Raw genomic sequence first — 23,504 nt, 5'->3', positions numbered from 1 at the left:
GTCACAGAGGCCACCCGCTCCCTACACTTTTGTTTCACTGTAACCCTCCAGGAATTGTTTAAAATCTCAGCCACAGCTGCCTGCAGTCTGCACTTCTGCGAACAAAGGGATTGAGGTCCTTTGTTGATTGCTGTCTGATACTGCCCCTCCTCAGCCTTACCCTACCTGCTGCCTTGAAGACCCAGGCCTGAAGGCAGCAGTAAGATTTGAAGAAGTAAAGTAAGGAGATTTGGGAAAATACAACATTTGCCTAGGTGCTTCACCACTCATGCAGCGAGCATCCAGAAAACACACACACATGCATGCCGACACACACGCGCACACACACGGGCACACACTTAGGCACATAAACAGGCACACACACACACACGCGCAAAGTTGTCTGTGTCCCCCCAGAAATGTCTCTCCTACGCCCCTGCCGAGCACAATGCCTGAGGGGGCCCCCTGGATCTCGGAGCCCCCTTGCACCGCGGGGGCTGTGGGGTGGCCACTACTGCACACATACCAAGTAACCCTGATACACTAGGACACCAAAACTAGAGCCGGGGCACTCCTTTATCACGTTATTGTTATCAGGTCTCTCTCACTCTCTCTCTCTCTCTCTCTCTTTCTCTCCTCTCTCTCTCTCTCTCTCTCTCCACCTGAGCTTTTTGTAATGTTGGATATTGGGATGAGTTATGACACTGTGTTGAATTCATGTAATAAATCATTCAAACGGAAAACTCACATCACTCAAATTCCAAATAAAAAATGGTCTTTGGACATGCAATAAGAAAAAAAGAGGTGAGTCGGTCAATTTACTAGAAAAAGATGGCAAATATAATGCATCCCTGCCACTTTGACCTTCTCTCCTAAATGCACACATACTTGACATTTTTCCCTCACACCGCCCAAAACAATCCCTTAACAGGTATACTGTCCCCTAATCTTGCAGCTGGCTTCCTGCCTTTCCGGCACTGCAAACTTATCTGGCACTCTCACCTATCTTCACCTAAAGAAAATATTGTCCATATTTCACGGCTCCCTGTAAAATTGGGGTTTTGTACTTCTGCATTTTGTCAAATGAAATCACCCAAATATGAGGTATAGGTACATTTATTGTTTTCTGGAGTTATGTGGGCTATGGGTTCTGACAAAAGGTGTGGTCACTAATGTCCGTGAGTGGGCAAATACATCTATTGCTTTATCGGCATCTTCACCTCTGGCGAATGGATACATTTTTTTCATGTCATTTTCTCCCGATGTTGGAAAGAGCAGGGGCTATTTTCTTGTTTACCTTTGCAGTATTTGGAGAAAAAAAATTGCATGGCAACTTCATTTTCCTAGTAGCGACGCACGACAGCATTTCGAAATACTCGTCTTCAGGAATAACAACATTCAAACACACCTCATAGGGTCGCTAAGGGTCGCTATTGTGGCAAAACCACAAAAAAAATGTACACACCCAATCAGATAAACACCAGCATAATTTTCTGCCCATAGTTGGTGTTACAAAACATGTTTAAACGTAAATATGAAGAACAAGATTTTCAACTCATAAAAGCAGTAAGATGTTTGACTTTCTTTAAAAGCGAAACAGTCAAAAATGATTGCATTTTACTTTTTACAAGCACGGTACTGATAGTTGCTATCCATGGTGCATCAGATGCCCAGCTCTTTTCCTTCCAGATAGCTTTTTCTTCTTTAGGTAAAATTGTATCTGTCCAAAACGGTAAAGGCACATAATTCATGCCAAGACTGGCACATATAGATTGCGTCAGGTCTGGTTGGCTACGGTTTTGCATCTGGAGGGGCTATAGTCGATAATGTTTAATGAACAGCCGCGTGCCACGCTTTGTCGGTCACGTGCACAGAGCCTCTCTCTGAGGGCCTGCCAGCTGCAGTTCTGCTCGGCGGATCTCGCAGAGGCGCGCGCTTTTGGCGCGCTTTGGTGGGTCTCGAAACTTAATTTCGTATGCTAATGGGACATGCTGCTGGACGTAATGCGGCGCTCCCCAGATGCCCACAGTCAAAAATAACTCCTTTGCAGTGCTCTTTTGAAACTCACCCCAGGTAATAAGATGTGAACCGCATTGCAAAGAGGTACACTTTGATCACTGTTTATAAGGCGTTGTAAGATTTTATTTCCATTTTTATAGAGGAATATTGTAGTGAAACCAATGAGGGAGGCGAAACAGGGATTTTGTGCTTCTGAACATTTATTGTGTGTATTCCCAAAGATACGGCCCACGAGGAGCAGCGGAAGAGAAAACCGCCGGCTCGCGTCCTCGCGCTCTTCTTGCCTGCCTACCCGCCCCCCGACGTCACAGCCATCCTCGACACTGGATTGGCCAGTGACGTCAGGCGCGTGCGAGCAGAAACAGGACTACGGGTTTGCCTGCCGTCTAGTACGTTACATCACGTACGACATCTCCCTTTCTTAACAAAATAGAGAACTTTACATAACAGTCATCTCATAACAAAATCTTCGAACCTTTTTGGTGCCCTGATATGCCTTGTAGGTCTGCGGGGAGTGATTTGCAGATTGGCCCCCGCGCTGCGGTTGCCCGTACCACCTTGGCTTGCACACATCACATTGCGACTGTCATTCCTCAGCATCCGCTAGACCATGGCACACACTCGTACCATCCTCAGTGGTCCCGTCAATGTCTTCTTGCACCTGCCACTCGTACATACTATCATCGACCTCATTCTCATGCACCTGGCTGCCTCTCATGATAATCTCCTCTTGACCTGCCTTGAGCCTGACAATGTCGTCCTTGCTCCGCCATCCCCCACCTTCCAGACAGACAGCTCCCTTAGTCACTCCTTGCACTCGTGCAGGGGTCTGGAAAACAGACTCTCCCTTCAACACTCTGGTTGGTTTCTTCACCAACACCCAATCCCCCTGCGCTACCTCTTTGACTTTGGCTCTATTCACCACATCAGCGTACCGCTTGTTGCTTTCCTGTTTGGCCACAATCCTTTCTTTGACCCTCAGCCTCTCATCGGATACATCTTCAGGTTCCTCCCTCATGTCATACCACCTATCAAGTTTGGGAGTAAGCTCGCTCATACACCTTCTCCCTCTCATCAGGTAGAACGGAGTGTGCCCCGTGACAGCATTGGGCGTGTTGTGAAATGTGTGTACCTTGTCCGCCAGAAATGCCTTTACATCCAAATTGGAGGCAATTGCCTGCTGCACGCCCTCCTTCAGGAACCTATTCATGCGCTCGACCTGCCCATTGCTCTTAGGGCTGTAGAGCGGGGTTTTCTCCTGCTTGATCCCCAATCTGGACAGGAAGTCCTTCATCTGCCTGGAGACCAGCTGTGTGCCGTTGTCGGACATCAAAATCTTCGGCTGTCCTTCACTAGCGAAGACCCTCTTCAGCTCCGTGATCACTCGTTCAGTGGTAACCTCCCTGACGAATTTGTAGTGGATCCATTTGGAGAAGTAATCCGTAAGGACAATGAGATGTCTGCAATCGTCAGGCAGCAGGGTAAACGGGCCCGCGAAATCAATAGCGACTTTGATCCAAGGACCAGCAGGAATGTCCACCAGCTGCAGCGCACTTTTCGCCGTCTTCCAGTGCTTGTCGGCCCTCAAGCATGGTCCGCATCGGTCGATAAAACTGCTGACATCGCCGCACATCCCTGGCCACCAGTAGTATTGTTTGAGTAAGTTCCCTGTGGCGGTAGCGCCCGGGTGACCTTTGTGAGCTAACCGGATTAGTTTATCTCTCAACCCTTCCGGCGGCACAAACAGCTCATGTCTTTTCACGAAACCGCCCTCGATGGAGAGTTCGGGGCTAACCTGCTGGAAACTCCTGAGCGCACCGTTCAAGTTCCGGATCGGGGGCCAGCGAGCCATCATGTGATCCATCACCCTACGCATAGTCGTGTCTTTCTCTTGGGCCGCCATCCATTCCTCCTCCGAAATGGATCCTTCGCAGATGGCCGTAGCGTCCACCAGCGCCACTACGCACTCCGTATCATCCATGGATCCGTCCCCCTCGCCGCTGACCGGCAAGCGCGACAAGCAATCCGCCCTGCAATTGAGGCCGCCCTTGATGTGTCTAATGGTGAAATGATACTCCTGCAGCCTGGACATCAGCCGCAAAAGCCTTGAGCTGGCCTTCCCGTTGCCGCGGCCTTCGCCGTCCATCATGTAGATTAAAGGCTTGTGGTCCGTGACCAGTTCGAACTCCATGCCCCACAAATAGTTCCTCAGTTTCTCCACGGCCCATACGCATGCAAGCGTCTCCCTCTCAATGGTGCTGTAATGCTTCTCAGCGTCACTCAGTGACCGGGAAATGAAAGCGACCGTGTTCTCCGTCTTCCCATGGAACTGGCAAAACACTGCACCGATACCCTTGGCGCTTGCGTCGACTGTGATCACATTCCGGAATGCCCTGTTGGATGGCTGTAGCACGGGAGCAGCCACGATGGCCTGCTTGACTGCATCAAAAGCAGCTTGTTGGGCATGCGCCCATGTGAATTTTTCGTTCTTCCTCAGTAGCTTCCTTAGGGGCTCCACGATGGTCGCATATCCCTGCATGAATTTGGAATAGTATTCGCTGAGCCCCAGGAACGATCGTAGGGCGTCTTTGTCTCCGGGACACGGGGCATCACGTATGGCCCTCACCAAATCATCTTTAGGCGCAATGCCTTCCGCGGTCAGCACGTGTCCCAAGTAGTCGATCCTGCCCTCCATGAACTTGCACTTGTCCTTGGAGACTGTCATCCCTTTGTCGCGCAGCACCCCCAGCACTTCTCCCAGCAGCTCCAGGTGCTCCTCTTCACCCGCCGTGTGGACTAGAATGTCGTCCTGGAAGGCTTCCACCCCCTTCATGTCGCCGAAGAGCAAATCCATCAACCTTTGGAAGACGCCGGAAGCTGAGGCGAGACCGAACGGAAGGCGGACGTACCTGTAGGCTCCGAACGGGGTAACAAAGGTGGTAAGTGCCTTGGACTCCTCCGTGAGGCATACCTGGTGGTATGCGGACTTCAGATCTATCAAGGTGAAAAATCGCGACCCAGATGTAGAAGACAGGATCTCTTGGATGTTGGGTAGAGGGTGGCAATTCACCAGAATGTTTCTGTTCAAAGATCGCAGGTCCACACATAGCCGAATGTCCCCTGTCCTCTTTTTCTTGGACACCACGATTGCGGACACCCACTCTGATGCGCCTGCTTCCTCTATCACTCCCTCCGACTTCAACCTATCTAGAACAGCCTTTAGCTCCCCCCTGACAGAGAGGGGCACAGACCTGACCTTGTGTTTTATCGGCACGGCATCCTCCTTCAGTCGTATAGCGTGCACGAACCCTCTCACGCGCCCTACCTTGTTTTCAAACACAGACTCAAATTTGCCGATGACCTCAGCTAGGCCCTCCTGTAAATCATCTGGCTGCACGTAGCCGACCCAATCATCCCTCAGGACTATGGGATCATCCGCCCCCGGGACTAGCATCACCCCCAGCTTGGCCAGATCCTTCCACCCCACCAGGCTCCTCCCTTTCTCAGCCACATAGATCTTCGTTCTCACTGTTCGCCCCCTGAAGGTGAGGAAGTCCCAGAAGTACCCCATCATCTCTATGTCTTTCTCCCCAAACGCCTTCGGGTTCACATCCGTCTCATGCAATTCCACACCTTGCCACTTCAACTCATACGTGGTGTCAGAAATCAGGGTAATGGGGGAACCAGAATCGGCCGTAAATGGTAGCTCAACTGCACCAATCAGAACGGAGCCAATAGGCCCCTTCACTCTCCCATCTTCCGCATCAATGGACAATACAATGTCCGCATCAGTATCAGCATCGCAGTCGCTCACCGAGCTCACTTTCATGCCCCCACCAGGTCTCCTGGCTTTGCATACTGCCGCGAAGTGGCCCATTTTCCTGCACTTAGAACAACTTTTGGACAGCGCCGGGCATGTCCTGCTATCCGCCAGGTGATCCCTTGACCCACACCTAAAACAAGCGAGTGGCTTCCTGCCCCCCCCTTTCTCGCTTGCCACCCTTTCTGGGGTTCTAGATGCACCTCTATGTTTGTCCTGCACAAAGAACACATTAGAAGCCTGGCTCGTGCTCGCAAGTTCTTTCGTGGACACCATGGAACGTTCAACGGCCTTCGCAATGGCCACCACATCCTTCAGCGACGGATTCCTGCAAGAAAGCAACCGTTCCTGCACCTTTTTGGAATGGCAGTAGAACACCACCTGGTCCCTGAGGTAAGTATCAGTCATCTCCCCGAATTCACAGTCTTGTGCCAACACACGTAGACAGGCAATATACTCCTCGATAGTCTCACCTTCCTCCTGCTTCCGCAAAGCGATTTTATGGCGCCCCACCATGATATTACCCTCCTCAGAGTATTGCAGCTCGAGCCGCTTGACCGCCTCCTGGTACACGTCTAGAGGGGCAAGGGCCCCCGGAGGGTCCGTATAGACGGGCAAACTGTCAAAAACCTCCTGGCCTGCTTTCCCCAACAGTCCGAATAGAAGCGACTTCTTGCGTGCAGCACTATATCCCTCGCCGTCAATGGAGACGATGTAATTCTCAAATGCGCGCAGCCACCCCTTCCACTTCATACATGGCTTACCAGGGGAGTCCAGAAAGAGGGGCGGCACACATATGTTGATGGTTTGCGCCATAGCAGGAGAGCAGGCACACGTGGGACAGCGGCGAAGATCCTGGGCAATCCCCACCAAGCTCGGAAGGACACCACGGTCGCAGGGAGGCAGGAGTCGGGCGCCGCAGCAATCAACGCAGCCTCAGGAAAGTGGAAGTTTATATCATCAGCAGAGAAAGCGCCCCCTCCACAGCAGCTCACCAGTGCAGCTCACGGCGTCTTCGGGGCGAGACAGCACCACAGGACAGCAGGCAGCACTCAGCAGGACACCAGCAGGGCCTCGGGGCAGGAGGCAAAGGCAGGCAGCAGTAATCATCAGCAGGGAATCTTGAGCCTGGGAATCAGCGAGGCGAGACCAGCGTGTAGAATCTGCACACGGGGACCTCAGGCAGCAATCAAATCACTCGCGGGCCGTAACGGTCGTTTTAACCCTCGTCGCCATTTGTAGTGAAACCAATGAGGGAGGCGAAACAGGGATTTTGTGCTTCTGAACATTTATTGTGTGTATTCCCAAAGATACGGCCCACGAGGAGCAGCGGAAGAGAAAACCGCCGGCTCGCGTCCTCGCGCTCTTCTTGCCTGCCTACCCGCCCCCCGACGTCACAGCCATCCTCGACACTGGATTGGCCAGTGACGTCAGGCGCGTGCGAGCAGAAACAGGACTACGGGTTTGCCTGCCGTCTAGTACGTTACATCACGTACGACAAATATCTGCGCGTGTTTCAGTTCTTCACAAGCGAATCAAGGAGCAAAGATAACAGTATGGAGCAGGACTGGTGTATATGGAATATTGAGACAGAGAATTATGTTTGTTTTGAATAGCGAAATGGTTCTTTTTGGCGCTTTGGGAGGTAGAATCCTTTCGCTGTTATCACAGCTTTGCTCGCTTGAAAAGTACAAAATATATTTATATTTGATGCAGAAATCTCTTGGACTGAAGCCACAAGTGACAGAGACCACCTGCCACCCTCAAGCGCACAACCGCATAAAGTTGGCACAGAGCTGTCAATTCAACAGCACTCCCTGCACACTGCACCAGTTCAAATAAAGTAAGCTTAAAAATACCAAACCATCAAGCGCACAATAACACATCATAGCTGTTTAACTTCCTGGTGAAGCTTCTTCCTAGGCTCCTTTAACAATGGCATATTTTATTGCCTGCTTCCTGCAATATTTGTCTCTTATTTGCTAGAAAATGAAGCATTGGCAAAGCCAGTAGGTCTCGTGTGCGCGAGAGTTAGAGCTATTGGCATGGTAAATGACAATTTCTTTTACCCATGTGTTTTGGTTTGGAGTGGATGTATGTGGTGTGGAGAGGAATTATTTAGGTTGGATTGGAATTCTTAGTTGTAGAATTGTGTGGTGTGGAGTGGATTTGTGTAGTGGAATTATGTGGCATGGCGAATAGCTAGGGTGAGAGCTGCACAGAATAGATTGCCCATGTCAGGATGTCTAAACACCAATATATACTGATGTCAAGATATGCTGACATCAAGATACACCAATATTAAGATATGCGGATGTCAATATAAGCTGACATCAAAATATGCCGATTTCAAGAAACGCTGTTGTAAAGATATGCTGATTTCAGAATACAACAACTACATAATATGCTGATGTCAGAATCTGAAAAGGTTGTAGTGCTGGTTCCAGAATGCACTAATTACAACTAGACGTCTGTGTGCGTGTGTGTGTGTGTGTGTGCACGTCCCTGGTTGTGTATGAGTGTGTTTAGTTATATTGTTGATACCTATATTTAAATGTATAATATTTAGCAAATATAGTGCATGCATGTCACCTATCTTTAATATCCATTAGGTACATATGTATATTTGCATATTATACACCTGCACGGGAAATAGATGGATGGACGGAGGTGGGTGTTGGAAAGACAGTGGGTGGGTAAATGGACGAACGGACGGATGTAAATGGTTGTTAGAAGGACAGTGCGTGGGTCGGCCAATGGAGTAAGTTGTGTGTTTGAACGACAGTGGGAGGGTGGATGGGCAGACGGACAGAGGTGTTTATTGGAAGTTCAATGAGTGGGTGTACGGATGGGCGGAGTTGGGCATTGGAAGGACAGAGGGTGGGTGGATGAATGAGTGGGCAAATAGATGGATAACAAAGTCTGCAAATTCTAACATAAAGCGTGTGTGTGTGTCTCAATATATACATTACTGGGAAAGTAAGTGCCAATTTGACACTCTTTAGTTGCAAGATAGAGCATGTACTGCCTGTATTTCACATCCATGAGTTATCGCACCTGCTTCTTGAGCTAGTATGGTCCCTACCGACAATAGTATGTGCACTATATATATAAGATGCTGGGAGGAGAAGGTATTTATGATTTATTAATCCAATCAGTACCGCTTGCCTCCCTAGAATCTGAGGGATCCACCACCGGTGTGCTGACTCTGCGGGCTCCTTGCTGCAGCAAGTGGAGATGTGCGTTCTGTGTGCACATATTGCAACGGAAAATGCCAGTCAGTCTTCAGGTCTATCTGATCCATGGCGTGGACCTTATAAGCCACTGAAGAAGCCTATCTGCTGTACTGTCACTTGCTAAGCATCTACGTGCATTGTACCAAAGTGTTCGGGAACAAGATGGCATAACTTCACAAATGTATAGAGAAAGGTACAAAAAAAAGAGAGGAGAATTAGACACAAAAGTAAATATATAATGAGAAAATAACGGGAACATATACAAAAATACTAGGGGTTTTGAGATGGATAACAATTGAGTGTTAGAAAAAAGTCAAATGAAGTCAAAAAGAAAGGTGTGCACATAGAAAATGGGAAAAGTTGGTTGTAGTAAAGTGTGTTTCTGTTGCAGTAACCCCACCACTTTATGCCAGATTTCTGATGCACTTTGATTGAGTGTGCACTGGGTCCCTGCCAGTCAGGTTCGCAGTGCCTGTGTCCTTTCCCTAAACTGTACCATTGTTTCCAAAATCGGCACACCTCTGGCCCACCTCTAAGTTTATTTATTTATTTATTTTTAGCATTTATTAAGCGCAAACAATTGCCCGCAGGCGTCTCGGCGCTGTACTTTTGTTACTCTCCTGAATGATCTTATGAATTTTTCAGAGGTTAAATAACCATGTCTTCAGTTTCTTCCTAAAGGACATGAGATTTGGGCAGGATCTTATGGTTTGCGGGAGTGTATTCCATAGTCTTGGGGCGACAACTAGGAAACGTCTGTCTCCCCAGTTGACCAGCCTAGTCCGTGGCACTACCAGGTCATTCAGTCTTGCTGATCGTAACGTTCGAGTGGGAATGTATGAGACAAGATGGTCGCACAAGAATTGAGGCGCTTGATGGTGTAGTGACTTGTAAACGATGCATAATGTTTTGAATTTAATTCTATTCCTAACAGGAAGCCAGTGGAGACTCCTTAAGGTCTCAGCTATTGGCTTGAATTTAGGGATGTTAAGGAGAAGTCTGGCTGCTGCATTTTAGATTGTCTGCATTTTCTTGATAATCCTGACTTGAGCATTAGCGAACAAGCCATTGCAGTAATCCAATGCTGATAGGACCAAAGCGCTGACCAATGTCTTTCCCACATTTTTGGGAAGAAAAGAAAGAATCTTCCTGACCAGTCGTAACTTATAGAAGGCAGTGGAGGCCGTCTGATTGGCATGAGCCATGAAATTTAGATTGTCATCAAAGATGACACCCAAATTTCTCACTTTCGTGACTGGTTTGGGTACAGCTCCAAAGGAAGAAGGTCACCAAGTTGGGGACCAGCTAGGGTTGAGATGGCCAAAAGTGACCACCTCGGTTTTATCGGAATTTAATTTCAGACAGTTTGCTGACATCCATTTGCCTATGGCCAGCATACCTGTTTTGAAACTTTCCACCACTGTTTCCCCATCATTTCTGACAGCCAGTATCAGCTGTGTATCATCTGCATATGAGGTGAGGTTCATCCCATGCGCTTTGATGGTTTTTGCGTGGTCCGACACGTATATATTAAATAGTGTCGGACTAAGGGATGAACCTTGAGGTACCCCACATGGCAGTGATAACTCAGCAGATTCAAACTGGCCCAGTATAACTGCCTGGGATCTCTCTGCCAGAAAAGACGCCAGTAGATCTTTTGCTAGGTCTTGCACGCCCATCTTTTCGACACGGTTGACTAAGATCTTATGGTCAACCGTGTCGAAAGCAGCCGATAAATCTAGAAGCACCAATAGTGCTGTGCCACCTTGGTCTCTGATTAATCGGATATCGTCCGCCGCTTTAATGAGCGCTGTTTCCGTTCCATGAAACTTGCGGAATCCGAATTGTGTTTCGTCGAGCAGATGATATTGCTCGATGAATTCCGCAAGTTGGGTGTTCATGGCTTTTTCGACTATCTTAGCAAGAAAGGGTAAGTTCGCGATGGGCCTGTAATTTTTAAGTTCTGCTTTATCTAAGCCGGGTTTTTTCAGGAGGGGTTTAAGTAAGGTCTTTTTTAACTGGTTAGGGAAGATGCCTGTGCGAAACATTAGATTGCTTATTTGGGTAATAACTGGAATGACGGTGTCCATTAGTGAACGAAGGGTATTTAGAGGACAGGGATCCAGAGCTGATCCAGATTTAATAGTTTTAATAATATCCTGGATTTGATCTTCAGTGACCTCTGCAAAGCAAGAAAAATTATTGCTTGAAGATGGTATATTTATTTTTTCAATGCATTGGTTATCACCTAGGTTGAATGCTGAAAATATGTCATTCACCTTGGTGAAAAAGAAGGATGCCAATGAATCACAGAAATCTTGTGAGCAAGGGGGGTTAAGGTCTGGGACACATCCCGCGAGATGTTTGGTTATTTCAAAGAGCTTTTTATTCGAATTTTTAGCGCTTTCGATTTGCTCAGTGTAGTACTTCTTTTTTGTCTCTGTGATCAAAAGTTTATATTGAGTTAACAATTCCTTATACACTTTCCTATTTTCATTATCATACTTTTTCCTCCAGTTTCTCTCTTTGTTTCTGCATTGCTGTTTTAGTTTCTTAAGCTCCTCGGTGTACCATGGTGCTGAAGGGGAGCTTCTGTTCCTGGACATTATTTTTACTGGTACCAGTTTATTAGCAGCCTGGCCCACCCATATGTGGTATTGCTCAATAGCAGTTTCTGGGTCGGTAGCCCATATGGGTGTTGAATTATGCAACGCCTCCTTGAAACAGGGAATGTTGATGTCTTTCCAGACCTTGAACAATTCTCGTTTGGGGGAGGATGTTGTGGCGGTAGATGTTTTATTAATTTGTATTGTAGCCAGTACCAGGTGGTGGTCGGACCAAGTCATTGGCAAGACATCGGTCACTAGGATATTTTCCAAATTAGTGAAGATACCATCTAGGGTATGGCCTGCAGTATGAGTAGGTCCTTTCACCAACTGCGATAGACCAAAAACCTCCATTTCGGATTGCAGAGATATAGTGTCCTTGTCTTCACTACAGTCCAAATGGAAATTGAAATCACCTAACAGTGTTACAGATTTATCAGTAACTGAGGTTTCTAGAATGGTGAGATTTTCTGTGAGGAATTCCGGCCGGGTTTCTGGTCTTCTATATAATAGTACGCCTTTAAAGTTGTATGAGGGGGACAGATAGATATCAAATTGAAGCGCCTCGCATGTCGTAGAAGGAATTGCAGTAGTACGAATTTTAAAAGAGTCACGGGCAATTATAGCAATCCCACCGCCTCTTTTACCAGTTCTGTCTAGTCTATAGCATTTGAATCCTTGAGGAACGGCTATCACGAGGTCTGGGTCGGTAGCTTTATCCAACCAAGTCTCCGTCAGGAACATTATGTCTATGTTCCTGTCTGTGAGTACATCGGCTATTTCTTGCCTGTGCTTGGCTAATGAGCGCACATTAATGAGGGCTATGGTAAACATTTGCTTTATCTGGTTAGAATTATCACTACCTACCCTTTTATTTAATAGGGGGATGGACGTTTGACAGTGTTTACAATCCAGAGCCGTTTTATATGATATGGAGTCAGGACTATACCTTGTGCATTTTTCCATAGTTTGTGGGCGGAGGTCAATCAGCGCAGAGCGCGGGTATGATGTGAGGCATGCGAGAGCAGTCTGACCAGGGGGGGTGGCCATAGGCCCGTGTCCGGCGCGGACGGGCGCAGACGGGCTTGCCTTTTGCGCGCCTTCGGTCCCTTGTAAAAGGTGCCAATGGTGCCAAGGGCCTTGTGATCAGACAGGGTCCCTTAGGGATGTGGCATAGAGTGTGCCACCCTACAGGACCCCACACCAAACACATCCACACAGCCATTGCAGGAATTATATTGTGGTATAGCTAAACTAAAATAATCAACATGGCACATATTCCTCGGTGCCATGCCTATACACCACTGTCTGTGGCATAGGTAAGACACCCCTCTGGCAGGCCTTTCAGCCCTAAGGCAGAGTGCACTATACCCCAAGTGAGGGCATAGCTGCATGAGTAGTATGCCCCTACAGTTTCTGAGTCCATTCTTGGACACTGTTAGTGCAGTGAAGCCACTTTGAGTACATGGACTGAGAGTTTGTCAACACAAGCTCCACAGCTCCATGTTGGCTTTTCTGAAGACTGAGAAGTTTGGTATCAAACTGCTCAGCATAATAAACCCACACTGATGCCAGTGTTGGATTTATTATAATATGCACTCAGAGGGCATCTTAGAGATGCCCCCTGAAAAACGACCAACTTCTAGTGTATTGTCTGACTGGTCCCCTCCAGCCAGCCACCACTAGACATGTTGCTGACCTCATGAGATGAGAGCATTTATGCTCTCAAAGGTCAGAAACAAAGCCTTCTCTGGGTGGAGGTGCTTCACAACTCCCTCTTTAAGGAACAGCAGCACTTGGGGGTGAGCCTCAAAGGCTCCCACCTTGTTGTTATGCTGATTTGGGCAGCTCCAACTAGTGGAGATGCCCGCCCCCCCCTGCCTCAGCCCCACTTTTTAGGGGCCGGGCAGGCGGTAAAGTTAGTAAGCTGAGTAGGAGTGTCCACCTTGGCCTGGCACACCCCTCGGGTGACCAGGACCTGAGGTGAATCCCTCTCATCAAAATCCTTCATCTTGGTTTGGAGAATTAGGACCAATAGGGATAAGGATGTGCCCCCCTCCCCAAAGGGAAGAGGCACCTAAAGGGTGTAGTCACCCTAGGGGACAGTAGCTATTGGCTACTGCCCCCAAACTCAGTAACACCCTTAACTTTAGCATTTAAGGGCTCCCTTGAACCTTTTCCCTCATATGCGACAACCTACAAAGAAGAAGGACCAAAGAGCTGTGCAGCAGTGACAGCAGTGAAGAAGATGAAAACTGACTTGGCCCCGGCCCCGGCCCTACCAAGCTGTCTCCTCCTCCAGAGATCCTGTTCCAAGAAACTGGCGTGGCCCGCAGCCAGCAATCTTCAAGAACCCTGAGGACCTGCGCTGTCTTCAACAAAGACTCTTGTCTCTCGTGTACACCGGATTTGTCCAGCAAGAAAGTAAGTCAAAGACTTCGGATCCAGGCGGATCCATGGCACTTTCACCACTCTGCACCCAAAGCTCGTGGCCTCAGTCCAGGTGACCCACAGACCCAGTGAAGTCTCCCTCAGCAATACTGACCTGGGATCCAGTGCTGGACGACCACTCCTGACCTCCCCATCGATGCCAGCAGCCTCAACCTGAGGGGCCCCTGAACTGTGACCAGATCTGGTGAGAAAACCTGATGCCTAAAGACACCCCTGCACCGGCATCCCCCAGGCCTTGGCGTTCTCAACCAATGGTGTCCCAGCATCCCCCCACTATCCAACTTACCTCTCAAGTCGTGGGACTTCTTCATCCAGACTTTGGAATCAAGCCTGCAGTCATTTTCCTCAACCGAGGATATCCTTTTGTTTCAACAGGGCACCCGATACCTCCTTTGCACTCTGCACCCGGCTTCCCCTGTGCCGCGGCCGGTACAGTTTCAGTGCTCTTTGGTGGCCCCTCCAGTGCCTATCTTAACCCCCAGGACCTGTGTCCCTGAACCGCTGGTACTTACCTGTAACCGGTGCCTCTTCGAGGTGCCCCTAGCCTCCATAGGATAATATTGGTCCCAGTGACCTCTGCATCCGGCCTCCGCAGTGCCCCTGGTGGTGCAGTACCTACCTTGGTCCGACCAAAACTGTTTACGTACCTGTGAGTTATTCACCTGTCTTTCCTCCCATAGGATTGTATTAATCTCTCACTGTATTGTACTAAGTGTGATTCTGAATACCAAGTATCTTTTACTGCACTGAAAAGCAATCCACGCATATGTAAAGCATTGTATGATGCTATACAAACCTTCTGCCAGTAACTTGAAAGTATTGCACAATAGTCTTCTTACCTGTAAGTTCAACTCGATTCCTAGAAATAAAAGTAACTAAAGTAAAAAAAAAAGCACAAACATTGGCTTGGAGCCAGTCCTTGAGCGTGTTCCTTCCTTGTATGAGTATGTACATCAAATGTATTCACACTACCCTCTGATAAGCCTAGCTGCTCAGCCCAGCTACCACTAAATTGAGAGTAAGGTATTATCTACTTTAATGTCTGCCATATTTTTGGGGAATCACTCGACTCTGTGCACACTAAGCCTCTTTTTGGTATAGTATATACAGAGCCAGCTTCCTACAATGGGTAAAACGGTAAAGGAAACAGAGTACTCAAGTGTCGCAAAAGGTAGGTAGAAAAGGATCGTAAATGAGAATAGACAGACAGGAAGCAAAGGTAGCAAGGGAGACACACAGATACAAAAATTAAAATGACAGCAATGAGACAGTTACAGTGAGCAAAGGCTAAAGTGCAGACAAACATAGAAAAACATGCAGGAGGTGGGGAAAGCAGTGGTGGCAGCAGGAAGTCTCGTGTTCACCAAATAAAGCCAGACCTAAAGTGAAAGGAGTAAGAGCACAGGCAAGATGCATGAGGAGGTGGAGGTGGGGACTGTCTGTGAAGCAAGTAGATCATGGCCCGGCAAACAGTTCAGGAATGAGTGGGAGCAAGGAAAGCAACATAACACGGGGAGGTGTGTAAGGGGAGGGGGCAACAACTGCAATGCAGGAGGATGGCAGGCAGGACCCCGAATCGCATGTCAGATTTGGTGGCGTTCGGAAACACACAGACTCTTAACCAGCTGATGCACTCACTCTACGCTTATATGGGACATAGCAGAGGACTGCCCTATGTTCCAGTTTTTTCAGCCTGGTTAAGTGCACCTCTTAAACAATTCACAACGCTGGCTTGCAATTGACCATTCAACTAGCCCAAACCTGTCAAATCGCCTCTATCTGGCACGAAGGGCTGTGCTGCAACCCATTGTACTTGCTTGAAGCGCTGCAGTGAAAGTTTACTTAAGGTGTTTTAGAAAGACGAAAGAGAGCTTCATTTAGTTCTCTAAGAGTAATGATTTTAGAATAAATAAAAAAAGGAAAGGTGTTGGATTTTTGTGCACTTTTTCTGGCCCATTTTTCTTGAAAAACAGAGATCTAGTTGAACAAAGGTTTAGCGCGCGGACTCTACCGTGTTGTATTTACAGCACCTCAACTCATTCTATAATCTACAAATGTTATACCACTGTAGTGTTGCACTAGGTGTGTGCAGACAACAAAACACAGGCAGTATATCCGTACCAGCCGAAAACAGTGACAACAGAAGTAGTGCCAGAGTATTTTGCACAGAAACACATCAACATGAGCCTAACCACCAGCATCAGACACAGAACAACGGGTGAAAGGTCCAGCGTTACCTACTGAAACACTGACAGTGCCAGTATTAACTTTATCCAGCATGCAGAACACTGCTGCAATGGCAGTGTTACCTGCACCCAGTGTGCAGAACAGTGCAGCAACTGCAACACTACCAGCACAGAGCAGCACGATTAATGCATTGCAAACCAAAAGAAATAGCATATCTACCCTGTGGATCTAGAGACACCACCAAGCAACTTAACAGCTGTACCTCCAGGCACAGTTGAATATCAACAACAGTCAGTGAACTAAAAAGATCTGAGAGCTCTCAGATGTATTGGGCTACAAGTGGCGAAGGACTACTGTGAACACAAATCTTTGACCAGAGTGAAGCTGGGTCATTTCAAATGAAATACATCATGTGCCACATTGCATGGACACCCTCCAAACAGTCAGTAAGTATACAGTAAATGTTTCACATTGCGAAAAACTTAAGCAAGGGACACATCTGACTAAAGTTTCTAAAATAATAATTACAAAGCCCTAATCCTGTATTGGTCTGCCTAGGTTTGCTACAAACATGCTTCCACTCAAACCCCTCATTTTAGGATTATATTCTTTATAGTTTTTTTTACAAGGGATTGACATTTTACTGTGAGGTTCTTATTTGAAGATTCAGACAACTGGTAGGAGAAAGAACCAATAGGACGACTTCTTAGACTAGATGTTAGAAACGTGGCAAAGAGTAAACCAGCGGACGGTAATTACCACAACACAGGGAAGACCCAATGACTTCCGGTGATTATTATAAATATATTTTCTAATCACAAAAGCATAAGTAGAAGCAGGCACTAAGGATTTCTAGTTGCCTTTCAGTGCGGCGATGCAGGAACATGCACTGGAATGCTTTTTTTTTGCAATTTCAATTCTCCTGTAGAAAAGGGCCTGAATGTTCCCTCTTTCTGAAATAATGACACGGGTGGCCATAGTGCAGCGGTTGTTTTTTAGCAAACATAGAAGTGAAGAGTCCAACTCCATTATTTTAATTTATTGAATCAGGTGGCCAAGTGGTGCAGTGGAGTAATTACTACTATAACTCAATTGTTTTTCATGAAGGAAGTGCTCGGTTGAAAGAAAGCCCGGTGGTCTTGAGCCAGGTTGAGTGGAAAGAGGTTCCTGAGGAGCGCGATGGCCAATTATCAAATGAAACAAAGGAAAGGCTCAGAAAGCACAGCCACGGACGCTGCGAGAATGAAGCCCAAAAACACAAACACTTGAGAGAAATGCACGTTGAGCCAGGATCATAATAATTAAAACACGCACGTTGCAATGTCTCCGATCAGGGAGATGTGTGGTGAAGGGCAGCAGAGGAAAAAGAGTTCCCCCAAAGCAATAAATAAAGAAATGCCAGCGTAAGGAAACCGTACTTGGCCGGTGCTCCTCTGCGAACCAAGTAAGGAGGCAGCAAAAAAGAGCTAGCAGCAGGCAGGAATAAAGTTATTTTTGTGAATACAGCAGGTCTTGCAGACAGCACATGTGCACTGCCTAGGCTCGACCTAAGAAGTGCTTAAAAGATGTATGAATATGAATTTAGAGGAGTAAGAGAAAACCATATAATTGAAAAATAAGGGCAATTTAATTGTAAACCGAGTTTCACACCTCATAAATCATCCATAGTTGGACAGAGATAACTTCTTTTATGAGATTTTGGCCCTGTTTTCTTATTGGTTTCTACCCTGTTTACTGAAATCCATTTCCGAGTTACAATTCTATTGCACACAGAACATTTCACAACTTCTGTGAGAAATTAAGCTCTATCTCAGGTCATATTGTCAGAATGGCTGACTCTCACCAAAAATAACATCATGGTTTTTGCACTCCTTACACCTCAAAGTCTACAATAGATACAATCTTCCACACTAAGGGCGGCAATGGTAGAGGCAAGTGATGAAATGAACGATGCACCTCGCACTCAACCTTGTCCGGTCCCTAGGGTTGATGTCAAGGGCCAGTGTTGCACGCTGGCCTGTCATCAAATGAGGTCTATCAAGGACAGCAGCGATACCATGGTGATGTTCCAATGACCAACACCCAAATGCTGCTTCAAAGCACACATCCATGGTGACATAAACAAGTAGATATATCAGAATTTAGAAAAAACGTTTCTCACTTATTAGCTTGAACAACACTTTTCTAACATTTCTACAAAGTACATTTTTTCAGTTGATTGGCATGATAACTCAACGGGAGAAGCACCTGTTGTTACGAGTATCCCTATGCTACATGAAAATCACGGCAACAGAATCTCAGTAGGTTTGCACAGCTTCTCATGTTCATATGTTCAATAAAATGTGCCTTTGGTTTAGGTGACCATATTGCCAGTAATGCACATTGTGTAACATATGGAGCTTGTTGCATCATTTTAATATGTTGTTCATTTGGTTTTTCCTTCCAATTCCCTTGACCACAAAGTCAAATGTAATCAAAAGGCTGCTTTGCAGCTAACAAAATACCACACATTTTTTAACTTAAATATTTATAAACTTTTTAAATATTTTGTATTCACATTTGTTATACTACAGAATTAATGAGAATCTGTTATAAATTATAGTTCACATGCCAGTCATGTACTTTATTGTATTATATTAGCATTCATATAGCTCTTTCCCGAAATACATTTGGGATGGTTGCGTAACTACCTCGTTTGTTATGCAAAATTCTGAGAGTGTTGTTTCTTAAAGAAGTCGATGCCGACATACACCCTCCAAAGATGGCATCACGCAGTGTTCATAGACAAGGAAGGAATGTAATCAACACTGTAAGGTCAAAAAGACAACCGGCTACTGCAGGTCAAGTAGGGTGTGATACAAATTTGGTAGAATTTGGTTAGCGGGGTAGATGATAAAGTTATTGCATTTATATTGTTTGAATTCTTTCCTTTAAAAGCCTACGATCTGAGCAACAGGGATTATTTCCCTTTTTTCCCCAGGAAAATGGAGTTGAAGGCTCCCATAATACTGCACGCATGACACAAAATACTTTGCTACAGAAAAAGATCAACATAAGATCATTTTTCTGCAGGCGATTCTTCCAAGATTTACTGTGTTGTCTCTGGATGCTCCTATTAAATTCATTTTTATCTGAGTGGTCTGATATAAGCAAGTTCCAAACCAGAGCAACTCAACCAGAACCAAGGCCCAGTATAAGACAACCACCACATTTTACAGAATGGTGTAGAGTAAAGTCCATTGTAGAGGAATCTCTTTTTTCCCACATAGGTAACAATCACCAGCAGGAGACATTCCAGAACGTTCCATTGTCTGATGATATCATCCTGGGGATTGAGACCTATTTCAGCATTCACTGGATGCCCTCATTAACATCACCCTTGAATCCTGAAGAACTCTTCATTGTAAATTATTTAACAACAAGCTTTTGAACAATTAGATTCAGATTGCTGCTGTCTTCGATGAGGCAAGTTGTTATTGCACAACTGCCACAGTGCGCGAACTGTGTATATGTGTAGAAGGGTCCCAGCAGAGCTGCACTGCAGTTGAACCCATGATAATGTGTTGCAAGTGCTTTTCAGATCACATCTCATGTGCTTATCTTTGGCTCCATGTATGTAACACACATGAATCTTCTATTCTGCCGGGGCTGGTGTTGGCTCTTTGGCCTCTTGCTCTATTTACTGACTTTGTGATGCCCCCTCAAAGAGCTCTTTGAAGCCAGCCATTTCATTCATAGTTTGCGAGTCATGTCTTTTCTGACACAGCTTTTTGGATGAAGCACAAAATGAGTTCAGCTCGATAACTAATGCCTCGTATTCCGTTCCAGGCGCTGCGGCTACAGCAAAGCGAAGCAAGACCCAGAGGAAGAAAAGATGCACTTCCACAATGGCCACAGTAAGAGCCATACAACATGGTTTGAAATGTTAATTTCCAGTTCAGAAGAAAATTAACTGTAGCACCTGAGCAATAACTATAACCCCAATGGCATTCTGTTTGCAAAATGGCCGGTTGATATTAAAAGAAAGTAGAACCTGTGTCTTATATTAACGTGGACTTTGTCATCCGCTGGTTTATTTGTTCTTGGTATTCACTCAGTGTTTTGTCTGCATTATCCTGTCACCATTTTGTACATAGTTTGGTGCAAAGCATTAAAATAACCAATTGCGATTCTTTAATTGCGATTTTTAAGGAATCGCAATTAAAGAATCGCAATTGCCTATGGTTGTAGGAATTGCAAAAAAATGTGCGATTCCTACACATTTCTTAATTGCGACTCGCAAATTGCAAGTCACAATTAAGGAATTGCTACCCATTCATTCCAATGGGCCTAGAGGCCCATTGGAACGAATAGGAATTGCATACACAATTTGTGAGTACCCAATAGGTGCTCATAAATTGCGCATGCAATTTCAAGAGTGCCAAAAGAACACCCTGTTGCACCTCTGAAATTTCAATTTCACCACCTGTTGTGCACGCACATGTCCCAAGGGCATATGTGTGTAACATGGGACTTTAAAAAATGCACTTTAGTGCATTTTTCAAAGAAATCGTAAATTACCATCAAATTGAGATTGACGGTAATTTGCGATTCCTATTTGTGAAATCGCAATTTTTTTGCAAATTGCAATTTGCGATTTTTACATTTGGAATGATGCATACCAAATGCAAAAATACTGGTCGCAAAGGGGCAGATTCTGCGAATCTGCCCGTTTGCAACCGTTTTTTTAGTTGATGCATGTAGCCATTTATGTTTTAATCTGTTATGGTGTGGGGTATAAAATTATTTTTATTCTTAAAGTTGCCTTTAGAAGCTAGAGCACTTCTAGAGCAACACGAGACAGTGACCTACAGCAAAATACAACACTCAGACAAATATTTCAACAGCTCCTAGTACTTACTCTTCCAAAACATCTAACGTTTTTTAGAAAAACATCGGATGTACTGGATGGCACACTGGTCTGTAAGATAATGGTTGTATAAAGTACGTGAGTAAAAGGATTTGCTAATCTGCTGTAGGAAATGGGTTTTCTAGCTCCACCTCAGTGTCCAAAATCATCTAAAATAATGATTCCCATGTGAGGAATCCATTAGGGGATTCCTCCACTTTCACTCACTAAGGTGACTTATTCGGATTTTACCGAGTTCCTATACAAGCACTGGTCTATGCACTTGATAAATGAAACTTGGCAGGTCTTTTTTAAATTACAAGCTGCCATCTTTAAGTGCTCATACATTTCAAAGTAACAATACATTACTCCAGTGAATTGTATTTTTTCCAAGCCATCACACATTTCCCCAAGAACATGTATACGCATAGCAAATTTTTCAAACTGGTTCATTTCTAAATTTCCCATTTTCTGGGTAATTTTCTACATTTTGCTAAACTAAAACGAACCAAGGAAGCAAAAATGAAACAGTTTCAAGTTCAATTTGCCCTAAAACCTCAGTGATTATTTCTTCCTCTAGGAATCACAGAGGTAATTTGTAACTTTAGAGAATGTAACTTTTAGGTAGTAATATAGATGCAAAGTCAAGGATGAATCATGCACACCTAGATTTACGCCTGGGCGCCCAGTTTAAAAAGCTTCCAGGCATTTGTGCTTGTATTTTACATACCTTACCTAGCATGCATCTAGTTCCCTAATATCAAAAGCGGGGAGCGTCCACCTAAGAAAAAGTGAAATTTAAAAATAAAAAAACACTTCAAGGGGTAAATATATTTTCATGTACTAACTTTTGTTGCTACCCTCCTGCTGCAAAAATGGGGCATAATGATGCATTTCCTAACACTTTCTGTACGATTAATGCTTGGTTTGTTACAAATGTTTGTGGCTGCTTGTCAGATTTACACTGCACTTATCTGGCTACTTCCCTGTTACTTTTCTTGTGGTACCTAGTTGTACACATCTTTGTGTCACTGACAAATTCAGATCTTCTGCATTCTTTCGGGGAATTCTTCTGTATAGATAACGCCTCTATGTGTGCATTTCAACCCTGTCATCCTTTGTCCATCATTTCTTAGTTACACATCCGTGAGTTATTACCTTTATGTCTATAGGTCAGACTTCTGCATCTATACATTTTAGCAATCGGGCCCTCTATTCACAAAGTGGTAAATCTGTCCGGAGTGCCCTGGTGGCTCTTGTGTTCAGGGATGTTTAGAGTCACAATAAAGTTGTCTTTTCTAGGACAGACTCCGGGTGTAGTGTCAATGTGCCACAAATACACAATGCAGGAAGACTGTGATCGCAACGGCACATGGCTTCAGGCATGGCAGGCTACTAAGAAGCTTTTGCAGTTCTGAGCTGTGTAACAGTGGCAGCTGCTCCCGGGTAGCAGCAGTGTGGTGGGAAGGGGAGAAGTGGATGAGGAGGGAGGGGTTAAAAAAAATCACTTACCTGCCGGCCGGCCGGCCGACATGCACCTCTCCTCCGTCCTCTCCGTCCTTTTCCTGGCTTCTCCTGTGCAAACAGGAAGCAGGAAGCACCCAGGCTCCCCATAGCCAGTGCAATGTTGTGATTGGTCTGAGCACCATGGTTCTGCACGCAGCCAAGGAAGGGAAGCCTGGGCTTGTTCTCTACCCAGGCTGTAATGTAGCCTGGATGGAAAGCATGTAAAGTGCTCATGACTTTTTGGCAGGCCTGAAAGGCCCGGCCAAACTTTCATGCGCACTTACATAGTGCTCACCACTCCCCCCCTGCTCTGAGAGCAGAGCAGACCTGCCCACCCGCCAAGACATTCGCAGCAGGAACAAATAGAATGATAATAACGTCCAGTTATTATAATTTTATTTTTTACTTTTGCACTACAAAAAGCAGTGGGGCGACGCTCCTCCGCCTTAGCAGAGGAGCCGCCACTGCTGTGCAGCCTAAAGCACATTCACCATGTGCATTTTCAGTGTAGGCTTTTTAATGTTACTTAGCAAGTCTTGTTCTATCCACACCCTATGAGGAGGGCAGGCTTTGCAAAACAGGAAGATGTTGAGATATTTAGATTAGATCTGCCCCAAAATCACTAAAATGCTTATGAATCGATGTGTGCTTTTCTTATTTTCCAAGACTGAGCTTTAGCTTTTTATAAGCAAAATATATATTTAAACTGTATATGTAAAATCCATGAAAATACATGAAACGCAGGAGCAGGTTACAGATTCAGTGGTGTATCAGCAGCCGCTTTGATCACATTTTCCTTATTTCCCCATTAC

At 45.8% G+C, this 23,504-nt stretch overlaps 1 protein-coding gene across 3 annotated transcripts in view; it reads left to right on the top strand.

The window, feature by feature from the left end:
- EPHA5 (EPH receptor A5) overlaps positions 1-23,504 on the top strand; it is a 675,470-nt gene that overhangs the window by 587,541 nt on the left and 64,425 nt on the right. For all 3 annotated transcript variants that reach the window (XM_085636504.1, XM_085636505.1, XM_085636506.1), the window contains exon 9: positions 20,127-20,194. In XM_085636504.1, coding sequence (XP_085492630.1) covers positions 20,127-20,194 — 68 coding nt within the window. The remainder of the gene's footprint in view (positions 1-20,126; positions 20,195-23,504) is intronic.

The sequence above is a fragment of the Triturus cristatus genome, chromosome 2_1 (assembly GCF_964204655.1).
Source record: "Triturus cristatus chromosome 2_1, aTriCri1.1, whole genome shotgun sequence".
Lineage (NCBI taxonomy): Eukaryota > Metazoa > Chordata > Amphibia > Caudata > Salamandridae > Triturus > Triturus cristatus.
Note: the sequence above shows the minus strand (reverse complement) of the source record. Positions and strands in the feature narration are given on the sequence as shown.